The 20,375-nt window shown below is 46.0% G+C and overlaps 1 protein-coding gene across 1 annotated transcript; it reads right to left on the minus strand.

The window, feature by feature from the left end:
- Nucleotides 1-6,646: 6,646 nt before the first annotated feature.
- LOC102094532 (cytochrome P450 20A1) lies at nt 6,647-20,374 on the minus strand. Its single transcript, XM_065069967.1, has 13 exons — nt 20,262-20,374; nt 19,630-19,679; nt 19,376-19,542; nt 14,988-15,133; nt 14,146-14,313; nt 13,386-13,464; nt 12,591-12,706; nt 12,142-12,196; nt 10,796-10,916; nt 9,821-9,932; nt 9,117-9,181; nt 7,166-7,255; nt 6,647-7,000 (listed from the first exon to the last, which is right to left on the minus strand). The coding sequence occupies exons 1-13, from the start codon at nt 20,331-20,333 to the stop codon at nt 6,850-6,852; spliced, it is 1,392 nt and encodes a 463-aa protein (XP_064926039.1). The 5' UTR covers nt 20,334-20,374; the 3' UTR covers nt 6,647-6,849.
- Between the last annotated feature and the right edge of the window lies 1 nt (nt 20,375).

Genomic DNA, 20,375 nt, shown 5'->3' on the forward strand with positions numbered 1-20,375 from the left:
GCAAGCAATCAATTTGCTCCTTCTTTTTACAAGAACAATACCATCAAATCAAGGCGCAGGCTCCAGCAAGTTTAATACACGTTCTGCATAGTGGAAGGACTAAGTGCTTCACACACCCTCTGTTCCTGACTATCTTGCTCGCCAGCGAATGTGGGGCGGCTGCAACCATTCCTCCAGTTGTTTCTCCATCATATGTGATGGTGTATTCTTGCAGGCATGCTTGTCAAGTCCCATTAACTCACACAGCTCACTCTCTTCTCCCAAGGCACCTTTCCCCCATTCAGACTCCTGGAATAGCTTGCAAAAGCAGGACAGCCAGCTCAGAGACAGGGCATGCTCAGAAACTAATCTGCCACACAGTGGGCAACCTCCTTTCTCCCCACAGTGGACAGTGGCAGGTGGTTGCCAAGCTGCCAGAAGCTTTTTGGCCAGGAAACTATTTGTGGAAGCTTAGAGCTGTGTGAGAATGCTCATACATGTTGCAGCAAGGCAGCAGTTCTTCACTCCCCTGCACAGCAGCACTCCAGTTACTGCTAACACCCATGGTGCCCCGAATCCCATCCTTGTACCAGGCTGACTCACAAGAACCTGAGGACGCAGCAGGAATCAGCTTGTGACATACTGGATACTGAAGGCTGCTGAGCAGGGGTTGAAGTTGCTGCACTTCTGTTATTTAGGTGTTGTGGAGTTCCTGCATCTCCAGCTGTAAGGCAAATGCATGGAGTTACAGCATCAGCACGCAGCACAATATCATCAATAACTCACAGCTAACAAGTCCTGCATGAGTAAGTCCGTTGCTTTTCAGTCCAAGAAACTACAAAGCCGGAGTACGCATTTTCATGTTAGTGCTGACATCAGGGCATGAGTATTATTCCCAGAATTAAAAATAAAATATCCAACAACAGTGAATTCCAATGGAGGATCCAACAGTGCCAGGAAAAGTGCAGTTTTTTTCCATGCTGCCAGTAGGCTTTATCAATGAAGATGCAGGGAAGTTGCCAAGGGTAATGAAGTCACCTTAGCTAGAACTGAGCTTTGCTTATTCTGTTTCAGTGTCTCGACCAATTTAAAACAATGCTACCAAGTGCCAGTTTCCACACTCTGACAATATGAACTTTGCTTTTTTAGACACCCTTATTTGATTACCTTCCCTCACCCCAAAAGATAAATTGCCAAATATGACTTAATGTTTTTCTCTTACTGTTCCAGTAGATTTTTGTTTCTTTCCTGGATTCACAGCCTAGGGAGATGTGGTCAGGGCAAGAGCCTTAATGGGTGAATAGCACATGGTTTAGTGCCAGGGTTAGGTTAATGGTTGGACTCAATGATCTTGAGGGTCTTTTCCAACCAAAATGATTCTATGATTCTATATATAACTATTAATTCCCTTCCAGCCTCCCATCCCCAATGCTTCTGAACACAAAGTACTTGTAGGGATCATTTAGCGTATCGCTGAAACACAGCCCATAAGCCAGCAGGTACACAGCACTGCTGGAGCATCTCCATCCATCAGATAAATTAAAGGACTCAATCCAACTGATGGCTGGGGCCAGCAAGCTCTCTTTTAGAGAGGACACCCAGGGCCTTCAGCTGTAAAGCTCTGAAGGGGAAGATGATCACTTCACCCTTGCTGCAGTGTCTGAGTCATTACTGAGCTGGAAGCGACTGTTAAAAAAAAAACAACAAAACCTTTTTTGGTGAGACTAGAAAGTTGGCAGCCAAGCAGGCACAGCACTGGATGTCTCAGTGCCAGGCTGGTGACAGAGCTGACCTGCCTGGGTGCCAGCAGGGATGGGGAGCGGAGCAGAGCAGAGTGTGCCAGCGCCCGGGAGCTGCTCAGCACTGCAGAGGCTGGAGCAGAGCAGCTTCAGAGAGGTTCAGAGGTGGCCCCAGCACTGACAGCCCCTATAAAGAGCAAACATTTCCTGCCTAATAGTATCCCTGGAGCATCACTTCACCACCTGCAGTAATGCTTCACTGTCGTTGAGGTATCTGAGACACTCGCCAGGGACGTATTTTACCTGGTTCCTCTGCCCTTGCAGTTCTGCGTCCTCTCCCCTTTGGCCAAGGGAAAAGGCCTTAGCTACCTTACCACCACTACTATCACTTATCTGTATGTCAATTATAATTAAGATTTTGGTCCAAGTTACATTGGTTTTAATCTGGAATCCTGCAAGATTTGTCCTTGTGACTTCTTACTGGCCTGGTATTGATCCATTTAAACTATTTTTCCCATTAGAGAGATAATCAAGTGCTTGTGCCAGAGATGTTGGTGCAGATACAGAACTATGATTGATGCTTTTTGCCTCCTGGAAGGAAGGCTTTTCTTTACAGGGGCACGAACACCAGAGCAGTTGCACGTACTTCATTTATCTTGGACACAGGCTCCTCTGTAAAAGAAATAAGAATGACCTGAAAAGTAGGGGAAAAATTCTTTCCACTCCAGCCCTCTCTCAAATCTTTTTGTGGAAAACACAACTGTGTTTTGAATGCTAAAATTCACACAGATTTAAAAATACTTATCTTCAAGGAATGTTGCCATGGAAACCCCTATCTTCTCTCCTTCCCCACCCTCCATATGTGAGGAACATTTTCTTCATCTTTTTTTTTTTCCCTGCATGTGGTAGTTCCTCTTCCCCGTCTGCTACCGCCAAAAACCTGGCACTGAATCCTAAGAGATGTCAAACACGCCTTTTGTTTAGTTGAAAAGTAATTGCTAAAAACCAGTCCTGAGCTCAACTAGAGAGGGATGCCAAGATGGGTATATACTCTCAGGCTCCAGAGAAAGATGCCTGGAATATTTTCCAGCGATTCCTGCTTCGGACAGGTGGAAAGAAGCAGCAAGAGTCGCCACAGTGATGACAACAGTTCCGCTTCTTGGTGGCGTAACTCACAAGTGATGAAGATTTTCCTTCTCATTAGAAGCCTTTTTCCTCCCTACCTGTCGCTTTTGATAAAAAGGGCAGGGAAATGGGTGAAGTCCCATATGCTCAAAGAGCTTTCCTGAAGGTACTGCTCCACCCCATCATTTTGCCCCACAGTTACAAGAGGATCTGAGCACAAAAAGGAAGCCAATAAACTGTAGACATCACTCTGCTGATCAGGATATAACTACATCCAAGGGCCAGCGTCAAGGTGCCCCTTCTGTAGCATTAGCAGAAACCTTGGGAAGGTCATATATGGCCCTGCTGAGGGGTGAGACTCCACAGGTATCTCCTGCTGTCAATGAGAAATGTGCACACCATATGGAGACAGAGTGAGAAGGCAATGCTACTTACCTGTGAGCTGAGCAGTACCAAAATGTTCAGAAGCTACGCAGGTGAGACAGATACGGTTTTCCCAGTTGGATTGCCAGCAGCCCCATAGAACTGTACAGCTAATGGGGAGCTGGCACGAGAGCTGCCCAAGGTATTTTAAATCAGCGAGCGTCCACTCTGCTCAACAACCAACATTTGCGTTTGCAGCAAGTAGGACAGAACTTGCCAAGATCATCCTTTCCATTTAATGATGGAAAATAAAACCTATAGCCCTCAACTCTTGTGCTGCATGCCACAGCCATTACCAGCAAGTCCTTGAACTGCTGGGAATAGAAGGATATTACTAATTTGCAATAAAGGCCCTATGTGCAGCTGAGGTTAATTAAAATCTAGAGGCAACACCATTCACAGATATTTTGGAGGTAGTGGGGGGTTGGCTCAATAAGCTGTCTGCTGTGCTCAAAGTTTTGTTAACAACTGTCTCACTAGTTGCGACCAGTTCAAGAGGCAAAAGCAAAAGGCTTTGTCAGCCAGAAACAGCCGTGACAATCAATTAGCGATGGCCTGACCACTGCCAGCACCTGTGCTGGCTGCCTGCTCTGAGAGCAGCAGGTTGCATAGGCACAGAAATAGATTTAGCCTCTCATATTCCAGGAGTTTATAGCCCACTGTAGAAGCTTGTCCTACAGTAAGAGTCCAAGAAATGAAACGACTGCTTTTCTGTGTGCTTTTCAAAACCTTCTTGTGGAATTTGTGAAGCAGCCTTCTGGTGTAGCACAGGAATACGAAGCACAAAAGCAATAATGCCCTATAATACAGAAGCAACCTCCTCCTCTTGGCTTTGTTTCTAGACTAAGGTATTTGTCTCCACAGGTTGCAATGCTTGTCTGCACCCCCATGTTACAGGCAGAAGGGATATTTGGGCTTTAGCTGTGTCCTCAGTGCCTGGGGCTGAGCAGCAGCACTGACAAAACTGTTCTCTATTGAGAATTGAGATTTCAAACCCCAACCCCTGTCAGTGCAGCTGATTTGGCCCAAGGGCTCAGAAGTTTCTTCTTGTGAGAAGGGGAAAGGGAAAATAGCCAAACGTAAGTGGGGAGTGGGGCATGCTCTGCCAACGCAAGCCTGCCTTAGGAAGTCAGGCCAAACAAGAACCAGCTGACAGTGAGGGGAGAAACGGGACAAAGCTGGTATTTCAAGCTTCCAATTCAAATAGATGAAAACTTCACCAGAAAGCTCTGACCCATGAATATTCCCATACAAAATGGGGGTTTGGTGCACAAGAAAAGGATCCACAGCTGGGCTGGTGAGTGCTGCACTGAATCTTGCTGGTTAGGCTGCGTGAAATGTCCGATACACATCGAGTGCGGAATGGAAAATTACAGACTTCAGCAAACAATGTGGCTGTGACCTCAGTGTCACTCCAAGCAGCACATAACAAATGCTTGAGAGCACCTTGCCCCCCTCCTTCCCCTCCATGCTCAACACATTTCCTTAACTGATGAGTCAGGGTGTTTTCTTGACAGCAGTTTTGAGCAAACACAAAGTAATTGTTGACTTTCTCCAGCACTTTGGGCCACATTCTGTTTTCTGTAACTGGGGAAGTGCTGTTGTGAGGCAGTTGGCCTGTACAGCTCCAGCAAGGCAGAGAAAAGCTGTAACAGAAGTTTGGACAATGACACCTGGGAAGATTTTCTGGTGTCTGAAAGCTTCGCTCCTACATGGCTACTAGAAAGCAGATCTTCACCACTCAGTTATATGACAGTGAGCTATTCTTCGTCCAGTTCCTAGCATGGATAGTGATATCCTACCATTTTTCCCCAGGAAGGCAATAACTTAGCCTCCATTTTGCCTCCTCTGCACACCAGGGATCTTTAAACTAAAATCCTTTACCACACTGCTTTGTTCAGTTTGAGGAAACGTCTACAACCTTCAAGAAAAACAAGCCTTTTTGCATAAGCAGTGAAGCAAAGCCTAACATGAATTGCCATCTGGGGACACGACTAACCTTCAGTTAAATGGAGGTGAGATTAGCAAGAGCTTTCTTGCAGTTCATTATAAAAATCAATGCAAGAGAGGCAGCAAGCTGAACTGCACAACCCTCCTTTTTCTGCCCAGCAGACAAGAAACAGTAGAACAGCATTTCTGTCTCACCTCTTCCCCAACACAAACTGCACTGGGGGATGATCTGGATCTCTACAGCTCCACCAAAAGCAGAGCTGACACATTAAACCCAAGAGCAGAATTTTCGTTGTCTCCTGCCCACAGAGGCAGGCATCCGTTGTTAACTCCATAGGAGCTGACAGGACTGCGTTCAGGCTGGAACTCGGCAGCAATACAAGAGCCAAAACATTTCTATGAGAGCAGCAGATTTTCTGACCTGGAAGGTGCCAACGAAAGGAATGATGACTCTAGAAATGGGATTTGCAGCTACCAGGTAAGTGTCCCCTATGTGAAGTGTTCCCTGTATGCAGAGGCAATCAAAACTAGCCCTGTTGGGAGGGCTCGCAAGCCCTTCAGTGGGGCTCTGAGAAATCTTTCAGGAGCTGGCCTATGATGGCCAAAAGAGAAAGAAAGAAGCAGGTGAAAAGCATGTGAACATGTGGCATGCAATGCTGCTTTGGCTGGCACCCATTTTGGAGAAGGAAAAGGACTCTTCGAAAGGCTTTTAAGTTCTTAAGTACAACATTAATCCCTATAAAATCAGCACTCTCTTTCCAGTATTTGAATGACCAGTCTCAGGCTGCCCCAGTGCTGAATGAATCACATCTGTCCATTGCTGATGCTGATTAGATTAGACACTGCCCTCAGAACTGCCAGCATAGAGTATCCCCTTCTCAGGGCTTTGTTCTGTGGTTTTATTTCATTTCATTACATTATTCCTGATGCTTCTGTTTTCTCAGGGGCCACATCAATGTTATTGCTCTTGGTTTACTAGCATTTCTCAGTCATCCTCCTCTTGCAACCCCACAGCATGGCAAGATTACACAGCAAGAGAACCAGTGCTGTAATTCCCACCCCACTTTTATTTCTCTCTTTCTTTCACACACACTCACACATACTTCACACCAGATATATCTGCTCTTCTTGACAGTTATAGCTACAGCTGAAGGGAAGGAAAGACACTTTGAATAAAAATACCTATATATAAAGGCTTTGTCCTTGAGTCTCCAAGGTCTTATCTAGCTAGGATCCATGAAGAGGTATTCCACTGGATAAGAGAGGTGCTTTGATCCAGCTCTGGCTGCTGTTGGAAAGGGGTTGGATTAACCAGAGCTCTGGTCTTTGACTAGCTGGCACCCAACCGTTCATACATACATCACTGAAAGGTTTTTTGCTTCCTTTGCAATTCTTTGGTTAGAGGTCCAAAAGCCAATGTAAAAAAGGCATACAGATTAAATCTACTTTAATACGACTACTGGTTGAGTTAGAAAAAGTACCCAAGAGAGGTATGTGGTTAAGAACGTGGAAGGTAACAAAATCGAGATGTAAAATTCCTTGGCTGAGTCAGTGTGGCACCAGTATGGTTCCCCCTAAGACTCTTGCTCAGAACTTCACTGCTGGCACATTCAGCGCCTTGTTTTGCTTGCTCTTAGCTTCTCTTAGATACCGTTATCCAGGCTTCCTCCTTTGGTGAGGTTACCAGCTCGTATTTGGTCTCCATGACTTGTCCTTTCACTGGGTGGAGATATAGTTTCCTTACCAGGACGCTCAGCAGAATTGTAGCCACCATATAGGCAAACCTGAGGGAAGAGATAGGAGAAAAGAATAAAACCTTGCTGTGATGTAAATCTGCCAAAGGAAGACTGCCAGCTTGGACAGATTGTCCCAACAGTAACAGGAAAGGGCTGAAACCACCTTCTCTTCTGTCTGCCACAGAGACACACAAAGACCTTCCCTACGCTCACCTCAACTCTGGGCACTCCTGGCTCCCCGAAAAACCCAACAGGGAGAGGTTTTTCATGGCAGATTCCTCGTTGAATCTCTCTGGGTCAAACCTGTGAAAGACAAAATACACCGAGCCTTTCTGTGTGAGCACAGGATCCTTTCCCCAGACACATGTGTTCACACACACGAGTAAGAAGCTGGCAACAAAATACAGAATTTCACTAATTCGCTGTCTATAAATCATGCTGAGTAATTCCACACAGATACGTGATGGCAGTTGTGCATCCACTCCATCTATGTTCCCAAGTGGTCAGCTGTGTCTAGGCTTGGTCAAAATGCTGATAAATCAAGTTAGTGTGACACAGGGCTGGAACTAATGTGCATTACCTCTCAGCAGTGGGTATTTAGCTTGAGTACACAGCTGAGCTGATGCTGCTACCTGCCCCCTGTTCCTCTCCAGGGCACACACCATCTGTTGTGTCTCCCCCTCTCTCTTCCCCCGTGCCCCTTCCTCTCTCACATCCAAAGATATTTCCCTTTTCTCCTCGCACCTCACCCTTTTCTTCAAGCAGCTGGTGTGTGTATGTGAGGGGGAGGGAAGCTGGTGACTCATTTGAGTGAGAAAAGTGGTTTCCAGCATTAGGATGGTGGAGGCTGTGAGAAAACTATTATCCAGGACTGGCATGAGTTAAAACAAGATTCCCATAATCAACTAGCCACAGGGACACTAATAAAATACCATCCCATTTAAGTATAAAAAAATAAACAGGAAATTTGATGGATGGAAGGCAGTTCTCTTTCACTTGCTGCTAAATATTTCTGCTTATACTTCAAAACTTTGGCTCCCTGCCTAAACATGCAAGCTCTGCTTCTACCAAGGTGAAAAAGCATGTGGGTGCTGACCCTCAGTAAAAGCAGCATCAAACTCGCATTCCTCCTGAAGCGGCAAATTACAGATGTTGGAATAGGAAAGAAAATGCAGCTGCGCAGCAAAAAAATAGGGAGGGAAAACAGCTGCACACAGTGTTTTTGTACAGTGTGCAGGTGAAAGGATCACAAAGAGCTGATCCTCTATCTCCATCACCAAAATACATATCCACCTTGGGCTAATTCTCAACCTCCCTCCCCTTGGAATAAAGACAATGTGTTCACAGCAGTCCTCCCTGTTCCTCCCACGAGGCCTCAGCAAACCCTTCCCAAACAGTGTGTGTCCTCCCCTGGTTGGCAATCCCTGCCAAGATGCTCGTAGATCAGTGCATCAATGCCTGACACTTCTGTAAGAGCTACACCTGCGAAAGAGGGCAAATGCTGTTCTAAAGGCACTGGTCTTTCTCCTAAATCTCAGCTGCTTGTTCTGTCTGTCTAGAATAACTGACCCAGATTTTTTCCCAGCCCAAGTGAAGTAAGTCAGATACATGTTAATATTTGCCACCTGGAGGCCACAGGAAGCTACAGCAATTTTTTTTTCTTTATCCTCTGAAACACTGGCTTGGATCCAGTTTTGTTTTCACAGATAGAAGTAATGATGTATTAATTTCCTTCCCCCTGAGAAAAACCAAAACTTCAGACTGACACTTCCTCCTTTGCATCATTGTTTCATGATGACAAGCAGTGATTCCAAAGCCATTCAAATCACTGTTTCTCTCTCACAGAAAACCTTAAAAAGAATTTACCATCATTTGCCAGGGAAGCCCTGTGTGTGCACAATAAAAATTACTATTAAGCTCTAACACATATGCACAGACTGGAGCAGGGGAGGATCATGACTTGATTTGCCCCAAAATCCCACCCATGGAGACAAACAACCCAAGACCTTTATAAAATGCCTGTCTTATAGACTCCCTTTCATCTCCAAAATCTGCTTAAAGCAGGCCCTGCAGCCAAACAGGCTGTGCTGTATGTAAGATCTAAAGAATATTAATTTAAAAAAGGAAAGGAATTAATTGCAATAAAAGTCTTGATTCTACATACTTGTATGGTGATGGCCATGACGAACTATCCTGCAGCATCACACCAAGAGCATAAAGCACAAGTGTCTGCAAAGAAAATTAGGAGATATATGTCAGAGCAGAAAGAAATACACAATTAAAGACATCTCTGGACAGCCGTGCTGGATGATGATTATTCTGTAGACTACTCATCTTTATTAGGTGGATTAAAAAGATAATATGCTATATTAATCTACAGATTTCCATAATCCATGCCCAGATGTTATGATTTTAACTTCTAAGGCCAACACCACAACTGCTGGTGGTTAGAGAGGGCCTGATCCTGCTCCTTTCCTCTTGCTGGCATACATGTATGGACTATTTGTTCTCTGCAATGGAAGGTACCATTCTGGGAAATGTGTGTGATACGATCAGGCCTGAAATCATGCTCTGTTATGCACAACTGAACCCGTAAGCCCCTTCAAAAGACGATTCACCCCTGGTGGACCCAGAACTGGAAGCAAATCTGCTCAGGAAGAGACCATGAATTCCCAGAGCCTCTGCCACAGAGGAACTACAGGGCAAACTTCGAGCTAAGCTGTACTTTGAGATGCCAGAGCAGCTGCTCGGGTTCAACAGTGTCAGAAGAAATGGTCTTCCTGTCTCACCACCCTGCAGGAAGAAGAGGAAACGGCAAATACCCCTCCAGGAAAGGAACGTGCTCTGGTGCTCCCAGTACTGCCCTACCTCTTTGGGGATGGTATGTTGGTCGACTCTTCCCTCCAGCTCCTGCAGCTGTGCAGCAATGGGAGTGAGCTTCGCCGTTCGCACTGTCTCACACAGGACTTGCCGACAGTACCTGCAACGGTAAGACTTGGTCAATTTAACCCTCCCAGAGAGAAGTTTGTCCATGTCCTTGTGGTGGCACCTGCTGCATTGGGGCCACAGTCTGCTCCTGGAGCTCTCTCAAGCCACACCGAGGCACTTCATTGCCTTTTTTCTGGCAAAGAATCCCAGCATCTTCGCAAGAAGCACTGAATCTCATTATCAGCTTTTAAGGAAGGTTACTGAAATCTCTCTTCACCACACTTTTTTCTGATTTTAAACCAAACTGATTCTGCTTAAAAGCGTAAACACACTAGTCCTTATCCTGAACCTCTCACCCATACAAGAAGGGGCAAGAAACCCACACACTCAATACTCCCTTACTGAAACTCTGACATTAGTCCAAATACAAAACGTACCCAGTTGCACCAACAGATGCATGAAAAATAAAGGCACATTGTTGACCAGTCATCATCCTAGTTCTGCAGCCCTTTCGAAAGAAGATTACTCCATGCTTTCTCTCTAGATATGTCTAAAATGAATCCAACCATTAAAATGACTGATAACTTTCGTAAAACCAGGAGAGAAACCAAACAAAACAATAAGCAAAAAGATTTTGGCCTGGCAGCCCGGGCACTGATTCTGTGCTCTGCCAATGAACCTAAAGGGTTTCTTATAGACACCCTGAAGACAGCAGCTTGGTCCCCGTGTCTGGAGCCCTACGGCAGATTCTGTCTGTGCTGCAAGTCATCCTGTGGTTTGATCACTTCCAGAAAAAAGAACAGAGCAGCTCTGGGACGCCTTATCCTGTCCCAGTGTAGGCTGGGCATCAGGCCCAGTAAATGAAGCCCCTGTCCCCACACAACCTTCCTCCGCAGTTCCTTCCATAGGACCCACCTGAGCTGCTCGATTTTCTCATGTGTAATTGGTCCCTTCCCCAGAACGCTGTCCATCTCCTTGTAGAGATTCTGCTGAACATCTTCGGAGGTTGTCAGGAAATAGACTGCCCAGGTACACACTGGGGAAGAAATCAATATAAGACTGGACCCAGAAAATTCAATCCTTTACAAACTGAATTCAGTTTTCTTACTTCTTGTATTTGCAACTTTACTTTTTGGCACAGAAGAGGATGACCCTCTGGTCACAGCAGGCTGGGGAAGGGACCACACAGCCCAGCAAACCCTGGGGAGCCAGGGTTTTAGGCCAGCCACGCAAATGAAAGGCTGGTTTGTCCAAAGCATCAGAAAATTCCCTTATTTAGGGGGCTTCCCCAGCACATCTCAGGTGGGTACTCCAGACAGCCAGCGTCTGGGGCTCCTGACTGGGAGCAAGAAGAGCAGCAGAGCTCCCTGCAGCAGGCTGGCCAGCACTTGTCTCCCTCACATCTACAGCTATTTTGTGAGGTATTCAAGAGATATTTTCAATAGCAGAGTGAAACAGAAACCTTGCATAAGAAACAACTGTGTAGGATGCAGTTTTCCTAAAGCTACAAGTAAATGTTCCTACCACTCCAACCTGTCTATTCATTAGAACTATCTGGAATCCCTGAGGAGTCGAGCCCCTTAAAATTGGAGAAGATATTCTCTGGGAGGAGCATTATCATATTTGCCCAATTTACTTTCCACATTCTTTAACACCCAGCTGCACCTAGGAGGTTTTCTTTGGAGTTCCAGCCCATTGGCTGAGATACAGGGCCTGATAACCATCCCCCATCATAGAAGATTTTACACAGCTCCAGCTTATTTATATCCATTTTTTTTCCCCATAATCTTTGCACAAATCACAAAGTAGCTTATTTGAAAGCCTTCCATACATGGAGCACACCTGTCCTCCAGAAATTCAAAGCAGCCAGTCAAATTCCAGCACTCTGCTCTAATTTTCTTCCCACGTGCCAGAGCCTATTTTACAACACGATCTTTGTAGCTGCCATCTTTTGGTGCTTTTTCATGAAATTTAGCATCACTTGGCTGAGTTGAGAGTGCAAGCGAAAAACAATGGGAAGAAAATCTAAGGTTCACCAAAAGACTGGGAAGGTTGTCAAACACAGCTGAGTTTCAAATCACTAGCTGTGAGGCTGTGTCAAGAGTCCGCTGTAAAATTAGCGTGTCCTACACATCTGTAGCTCAGGAGAAACAGAATGATGACTATAATTTTTTGTTAGCCTAGAATAAGCCTGATGTCATCACACAGAGCTTCAGACAGCTGAATCTGAGGATGGAAAGTTACTTACAATCTGTACTTACAGTTAGCAGTGATTATGCATCCTGCCAAGGAGAAAATCATGGTATCTTCCAGAATCTAGGAAATAAAATCTACTTCAGAGAATGAAGCTCATGAGACTGTAAAGATAAAAAAGAAGTGGCACATTCTCCATTCAAGCGCATGAAATCCCTTTAGTGCAGAGAGCAGGAAATTCATCTAGAAGACACGGAGTGAACTCTCCACAGACCTTGCACTGGGATGGCACGAGCCATGCCTAATGCTAACATACTTCTGGCTTATAAAAATAGCAATGAAGCGGTGGCAAGGAAGCTACCAAAGCCTAATGCAATTAAACATTGTGGGGACGGAAAAAGAACAAGAAACTCTGCTTTAGTAAGGAATCTGATCTAAGATGCAAAAGCTTAAATTAATCAAAGGCTACAATATAATGAGCAAGTCCATTAGTGTGTAATGACTTAGCTGCACAGACCTGCTGGTCACTCAGGCTCCCCTGCAGCAAGGTGTCTATAAAGACGTGTCTGTTGAATGATCTCCCTCGGCGCTCCTTTGTAACTTTCCTTAAGGTGGATTCCATCTCCATCAGAGCTTTGGAAGCACAAAAACATGTTTATTTTAAAACCTGGTCATTCTGAGTGCTGCAGAGAAGCAAATCCATCTCCCCAAGCAGATTTTCAGACCAGCTGTCCCTGCTGGGCTCACTTACAGAAGCAGCCTCTGTTACATGTTGCTGTCAATTTGGAAGGCAATCTCTCCAATTTAGTTGAAAAGGTAGGAACGAAGCAAGACAGGTTGCCTATAAAAAGCCAACCTTACAGGTATAACTGAGACATGTACTCAATTATCTGAAATCAGCAACACCTAAACACCAACCTGCACTACCTGGAGTTTGTGAAATTGTGTCCTAATGCATCATACTGCTACAACTCAGCAAGAGGCCTGAACAAGTGCCCATGAGAAAAGCCCATTTTAATGGGACAGTAGTTGTCCTCAGGTCCTGAAACTCAAAGAACTAACAACAAAAAGATGGAAACACTGTGTTTGGAGGACTAACAAGCAAATCCTTAGTTCTGAATACAAACTGCTTTTAACATCTTCTCAATCAATACTGAAAGGCTTTAACTATCAGTGACAAAAAAGACAGGACAACTGAGAAATAAAGTAACTTACTGTGAAATATATGAGAAATAAAAGCACTGCCATAACAGGCTTGAAAATCAGTATCAATCAGAGTGGAAGGAAGACTCCGATTTTGGGAGGTACCTACCATCTTCGTAAAGCTTCTTCCTGGTCATGTTTTTGTCAAGAGACCCATCCAAGAAACCTTTCCCAATCTCTGACCAGATCTGAAAGGACAGAGAGAAGAGCATCATCACTCACCGCAAGCTGAGACCCTTCTATTCTTCCCCTATTCAGTAATACGAAAACACCAAATCAAATGAAGACTTCCCGTGAATACAAGACTGGTCTCCTCTCTAGGACAGCCTGTCCCATTCCAGATATTATGATAGCTGAAACTGAGTTGAAATGAAACAACTGTAATTACAACTGTAGGAAAAAAAGCATGGGAATCTTTAATGGGAGATTAACTATTTCTTTCCTACCCTATCACCAGCAGATTTAACATCCCCAGATGAGGACACAGCTTGGGACCTTCTCTGATTTTCCTGTCTCCACAATGTCCCAGAGCCTTCAGAAGATCTTTGAAAAGCAGAAGTGCCATTAGCATTCCCAGTAGAGTTTAACTCACTTATGTACCAAACACCTTTCAATTGCCATTGGATCTGGGCTCCTGATCCCCATAGATCCTCTAGAAATGTCTTAGACTAATGACAGCAGGATAAGCAGTAGGATCTTTCTGACAGTTTCAGCTTGGGATAACTGAGGCAGAGCCCTCAGGCTCTTAATGTTAACTTAATGTTCAAGTCTCAGCAGTAGCTTGTACTAAACTGTACACAGACACAAGCTGTGCGCTGCTGGCGTGGAAAAAGATAATAGGAGATTTCCTGGCTCTTTGTGACACTTACTGCATCGTGGTGCCTGCGGAATCGGATAACTTCCCGGTCATCTTCAAAGCTGCTGCCCATAGCTGTCTGCGTGACAGACTTCATGGCAAAGCCCAGCATGTGCTGGCAGAGGGGCACGTGTTGCGCCTCAGGCAGAGACAGCCATTTGGCTAGCAACTCTTCTGACAGCTGGAGAGGGAAGGAACCATTAGTTGGCAGTAATATCAGTAGCCTATTTACCAAACATACCCTGGAGACATTCCCACCCAGTTCCTAGGGCAGACCACATTTTCATGGCTATGACATGAAGCTACACTCTTTCCAGGGTTTCCTTCCATTAACTTACAAACAGTAACATTTTAGCCTCAAATCTTGTGCCCCTTCCCAAGCTTTCCCCCCAACAAGGTAGCCCTGTCCTCCTCTCCTGCTCCCTCTATCACAACAGAAGCCTTACAACCTTTAATGCTAGTAGCTCCAGACTGAGAAAACAGATCAAATTCTGGCTGCTGGACTGAGTCAACAGAACAGTTCTTCAACTGCTTGTGATCCCAAGAGCTGGTTCCTTGCTCCCCCGTCCTGTCCTGGGAAATAAATCTAGAATCCAGATGCTCCAGTATGTTTAACTGCATCTGGTACCTTGGCATAAAAAGCCATCAAGCTGAGCCTTCCCCCTAACCCACTGGAGCTAAGAGAAACCAAATATTCACACCGTGCTTGAATGGGCAAAGACTGTTTGCTGTCTCAGATGCTTATAGTTCCAGCACTAATTTGAACACAGCTCCTTTATCCTAGTGATCATTCTCACTAAACGTTCCCCTGTGAGCCACACAGGGCTTCTCTGCTGTACAAAGGGAGTTACGCACTTTCTGGATGAGAGCAAAGTTACTTTGCAAGGCCTTGTTGACGCCATTTTCATACAGCTTTCTCCTCATGTGGCTCTCTCCTGTATCCGCATTCAGGCTGGACTGGTACCTCAAGAGGGACTTCAGCATTGTCTCAAAAGGATCCGCTGAAAGCAAAAAAGGAAACACCATTCAAAAGTCAGTCACACCACACAGAGATGATGAAAACAGCAACCTCTTTAATCAGGCACTGTTACTTGTGCACCTCTTTGGGCTGTCCATCTTCTCTTGCTCAGTGGGCTGGGACCTCATAAGGTCTCTTCTCGGGCAGAGCACCATCCTGTGATCAGCAACCCCTGCAGAGGGGGCCTGTTGGCTCTGCCAAGGAACTCTTTAGCAGTAACACCTCAGAAGCTTGTTTCCAGCTTTCCAGTTCCCAGCTGGTGGTGTCACTGATGTGGTGACACCAGTGAGCATGGTGTGCTCCTCTCCCTCCTCCTCCAGCCTGACCTGCAGCCCCTCTAGCACATTCCCTCTTGACACCTGGTGCGCTCTCCTGCCCTGACCATGGCTGTGTGCTCAACACAGATCAGCTCCCATCAGAGACTGGGCCAAAGGTTGCTCTGTGTGCTCCTCACCTTGCTTCACGGCCCAGCAAACCTCAGCTGATACCCTACTGCTCCTGCATGATTTCTCTCGCATTTACCGAGTTCCCTGCTGATGAGCTCTTCCCAAACTAACACCCACCTTTCTCAGTTGAGGGCTGCCTCCAGCAGAGCTCAGACAGAAAACAGTGCCCCACGAAGCTACAGAATACTTTGTACTTCTAATTGCCTTACTTCCCATCTTCCTTCTGCACAGACGCTTGTAATGGTGTAGAAACTAGACAAAAACACACATCCTCCATCTTTCATATCCACAGCTCACTTCAGTTAGATTTTTAACTCTGAATTTCACCACCAGGGGCCTTTACTTAATAAGTTTGCTAAGGTACATTAGATGTCAAGGCAAAACTATGCAATAAAGAATGGCATATACTTTTCCCTTTCTGTAAACTTTTCTGTGGGTCTTGCAAAACTGGCAGAATCTTTAAGGAACTACTTAGAAGCAGCAATCAGGGGGTTTTCAAGAGGGATATTTTATGAGAGTTTGTTATTTCTCCCAGATGGAAAATGAAACCTCTGAGGCATCAGAAAACATCAAGGCTGAGCTAGACACATATGACTTTACCAATTGTGGCTGTATTTAGGATTCTCAGCAGAGATCATGGCTTCATTGAGACAAACATACGAGACAATTCCCACCTGCAGAGGTCTTACTACCTAATGACACAGAGGTAGCTAATGAGGCCATGAATACGGTAAACTTTCCTAAATACTTTTCTCTCATATCATTTCCCTTCCAATGTTTTTAAGCTCTGCATCTCACCCTCTTTCCCACTTTGAATGACAAGGAGTATGTGTGTGTGTCTTTCGGCAGAGCAGATGGTACCGGTGGCTCTCCACGTGGAGCAGGCTGTTATGTGACTCTAGCTGCTGCTGCCAATTCCTCCTCCGAGCTACTTTGCCACGGATGGGCTGCTGCTATTCGTGCCACAATCGCCCGCTAACTGGTCCTGGCAGAGCGAGGTACAGTGCTGGGGTAGCCAGAAAGACACATGGTTGGTGGTGAAGCCCACACGGCAAATCTGGCAAGCAGATGCATTTGGAGAGGCCAGAGGATGCCTAGCATCACCACCTGCAGAAACTGCAAAATTCTCCTGGTGCAGATGAAAGAAAACTGCTGGATCAAGCATGGGCTGTTTTTGTCTCCCCTGTCTCTGGTGCAAAACGGCAGTGCTGTGCCACTGACCCACCCCGTGCTGTGCGCTCAGGACTGCAGAGCCCAGGCTGCCCTTTGCTGAGGGCTGGCCCTGCCTCGCAGCATTTGGGAAATGGCTGTTTCTCCACAGGGACTCCACAAGGCACAAACGGTCTCTCAGAGATGGAGCTCTGTCCTGCATCAGCTTTCATGGACTTCTTCCTTTGCCCTTGTCTTGAAAACATCTTAAGGCTACATTTTCAGTCCTCTTAGTGAAGCATATAAAAATTTTAAATGTTCCTTCCACTTACACGGAAATCTCCCTCATTCCATGAGCCTCAGAGTGTTGTCCTGGACATCATTATAAGTGAATGTGGGGAAAAGATCTAACTCTAGAGAGTCGAAACAAATGCCAAGCAGAACTGAGTATCACAAATGGAAAGGACATCTGAACCTGCAGAGAACAAACGCACACAGAACAGCAATAAAGCGGTCCTTAAAGCGGTCCTGCTCAAACAGGCCAGGACCCATAGCTCCACCTCCAGCACTCGATGTGCATCACGTTCATTGTCCCAACCCAAAAGGTGACATCAGCTCATGGGAGTTTTCCAAGTGGGTCTCTGAACACACTGGTCCTGGCAATCCTGAGCTAGTCCACCCTTTTTACATGCACACCCTTTGCAGTCCTGCTTCCCCAGAACATCTCACAGGAACTGCCTGTCCCAGCAGCAAAGTTTTACTTCCTTTGAATTCTCCTTGCAAACTGATCTCAACAAAGCTCTAAGAGGCCACGAAAATGTACCAACTTCAAACACTGCCTTAAACATAAGGAAAAATAGTCTCCTGGCACTAGGAACCTATTAATATCTGTGAATGCAATTAGTCCAACTTCAAGGCTAGCAGCCTGCCTTTGCACTTTCTTTATTCAAAATCATGCTGAGTGCAGGGGCCAGAGCCACACACAGGATTCCAGGTCTGGCTCATGTTTCATCATCCTTTCTTCTCTCTACAGAAAATACATGCACTCTTTTCTTTTTTTCCGTGGCCATGTCATCCTGCAGGCTGTTAATCCAGCTCTTGTTCCTCCCCTTCCTGTTGCTGCTGCCTCAGCCCCAGGGGTACGCGTCTCCTTGCTCTGACACTCTGCTTCCCTGCGCTGGCAAGGGGTCCCAGTGTGATGCCATCAGGACAGGCTGCCAACCTAACTGGGAGTATTTAACCTCCCCAACCCAGCGTTTCACTTTCTCAACACAATCCAGCCTTGCTCTCACTTTCACTTTTCATATCCCTTTGCCTCCACCTTCAGTGAAAATCCAAGCCGTGTCCAAGCAAATTCTGAACTGAAATTCTGACAGAAACACAGTTCTATCATTTCCTTGTCTAGAAGTCCAATTATCAAAGGAGTACAGCATGCATTTCCTATTTATCCCCATCCTTAACAAACCTGTTTAGCCCTTGGGCATAACAGGATGCCAGGCTAGTCTGTAGCTGCCTGGGTGACTTCATTACCTGTATTTTAAGTCCAGGTACTGTATTTGTTTTTTTTTCCAGTATTTGGGTACTCCAAAATTCAGTACATTTCTGAGAACTTCCCTGCTCAAGTGCCTGTCACCATTTCTCTGAGTGTGGAGAAAGTGACTGTCTGCTCAATTTCCCAAAGACACACAAGTGCATTCAGCTCCTTCAGAATGGGTTTCCACCTTCTGGAGTGTCATTGCTATCTACTGTGTCTTGCTGATCTTTGCTAACTCCCACACCTTCCCCAGACTGTCACCGGGTTTTTTTGAGTCCATCATGCAATTGCACAAAAAGCTTACCCGTCACAACCCCAGCACAAAGCGATGCTGAGATATGTGCCTGTGCCTATAGACAGCTTACAGTGTCAGGTCAGAGCTGTGCAACCAGTACCTTATTCAACCTTATAGGATGAAAACTGGAAAAACAAGAGGTTAAAGCTAAACGTCAACTGAGTTAACTTATTGTCTGGCATCACCTTAGGAAGAAAAGCACCCACCTAAGAGGCTTACACCATAAATTCAAATACCCTCCCAGGACTAAGATGGTGAACTCAGCTACCAGCACCACTGATCACTTCCAAGTCTGGAAGATCATTTGAAGCTTTCAGCACAAAGTTCTACACACCAAAGAAAAACAGAAGTTAAAGCACTTCAAACACTACTTTAAAAACCTCTACGCGAGCTATCACAATCTAGCACAGCTGTTTTCAGACTTAATTTATCAAAGTTCCTTCTCTTATATTGTATTTCCAGCTGGTTTTAAAATGTTTGCCAAATGGCTCCAGGATCTTCACCTTGCAGTTTCAAGTTACTAATGAGCATTACGTTTTCCATCAACATTTGCTTGTAGGGAGATGGTAAAAGACACAAGCATGCTAATTTCTTGATGGCCATTGGACAGCAGCAACTCTTGGTCACTGATGCTCAATTCCAATAAGAAGGACCAAAGACATACCTGACCCACCATGACAGCTACAAACTAAGTCTCATTTTCTTTCTACTTAGAATGAAGCCCCAGCTTCCTTTGACATAGGATGCCAAGCAAGGCCAGAAGGAACAAATGGACTCAAAGACAAAGCAAAGGACACTTACACAACCGGTTGGGGTTGATATGTTGTTTCAGGAGATCAATGGAGCCAAGGCTGACAACAAGACGCCTTCCAAACCAGAAAGAGACCAGTGGGCCATATTTTTCATGAAGGTTCACCAGGAACTCATGCAAACTGCTGCTGGCAATGATGTCTGGCAAGTTGCCATCCCTGAGGAACACAAAGAGAGTGTCTGGTCATGAGCAGCATCCTCTGCCAATGCTGAACTTCATCGATACAAAGACAGAAAGCACTTACTTTTCATCAGTTGGAGCCAGCCCAGGGATACCTGATGCTTGCCTAGATGCCTAGAGAGTAAAAGGAAATGGATCAGCCTCCTTGAATTTAAGATTTTAAGATTAAGCTCTCCAGCAGGAGGGCTGGATTTTCCACATCAATACTGCTGCATAACTTACAAACATTAAACAAAAGCTGGATAAGCCACATCTTCAGGCCTCAAACCTACTAAGGCTTCTGAAGCAAATCAATTGTGTGTGCCTGGTCTCACTGGCTAAACCATGATTATAGACCTAGTTGAAAGATTCCTGCGTAAAAATTTTAACGTTCAGGTTTATGATGTAGATTTAACACCTGAATTTTGCCCTGGACAGCAGCATACGTGCAAAACTCCACGGTGTGCAGACAACGCCTTTGTAAGCGGGATTCAGCGGGGCACGTAGAACACGCGCTGTGCCGCAGCCTGCGGCCGGGAACGCCCTGCGCAACAAGCGCTCCCGGGGGCGCCGGCCACGTCCCGCCGGCCCCGGGGCAGCGAGCCCGGCACCGCCCGAGCGCCGGGGCCGCACGGGGCGACTCAGCCCCACGGCCGCTCGCTCCCTGCGCTCCGGGCCGGGCCGTGCGCCCCCTTCCCCCGCCGCCGGCAGCATTACCGGGTAGAGGTAGAGCACGGCGCCCACCAGGATGAGCAGGAAAGTGACGGCGAAGATGGCGAAGTCCAGCATGGCCGGGCCGGTGGGAGCGGCGGCGGCGGCTCGGCCCCACCC

This window comes from Columba livia, chromosome 7 (genome assembly GCF_036013475.1).
Source record: "Columba livia isolate bColLiv1 breed racing homer chromosome 7, bColLiv1.pat.W.v2, whole genome shotgun sequence".
Classification (NCBI taxonomy): domain Eukaryota; kingdom Metazoa; phylum Chordata; class Aves; order Columbiformes; family Columbidae; genus Columba; species Columba livia.

Bases quoted from the DNA above. Each gene is read 5' to 3' on its own strand.
- LOC102094532 (XM_065069967.1), bottom strand. From the start codon at position 20,333: ATGCTGGACTTCGCCATCTTCGCCGTCACTTTCCTGCTCATCCTGGTG. The intron at 14,314-14,987 runs GTGCGTAACTCC...TTCCCTCTCCAG, and splicing joins ACTTTGCTCTCATCCAGAAA to CTGTCAGAAGAGTTGCTAGC. The intron at 10,917-12,141 runs GTAAGTACAGAT...TTTCTTCCCCAG, and splicing joins ATGCATAATCACTGCTAACT to TGTGTACCTGGGCAGTCTAT.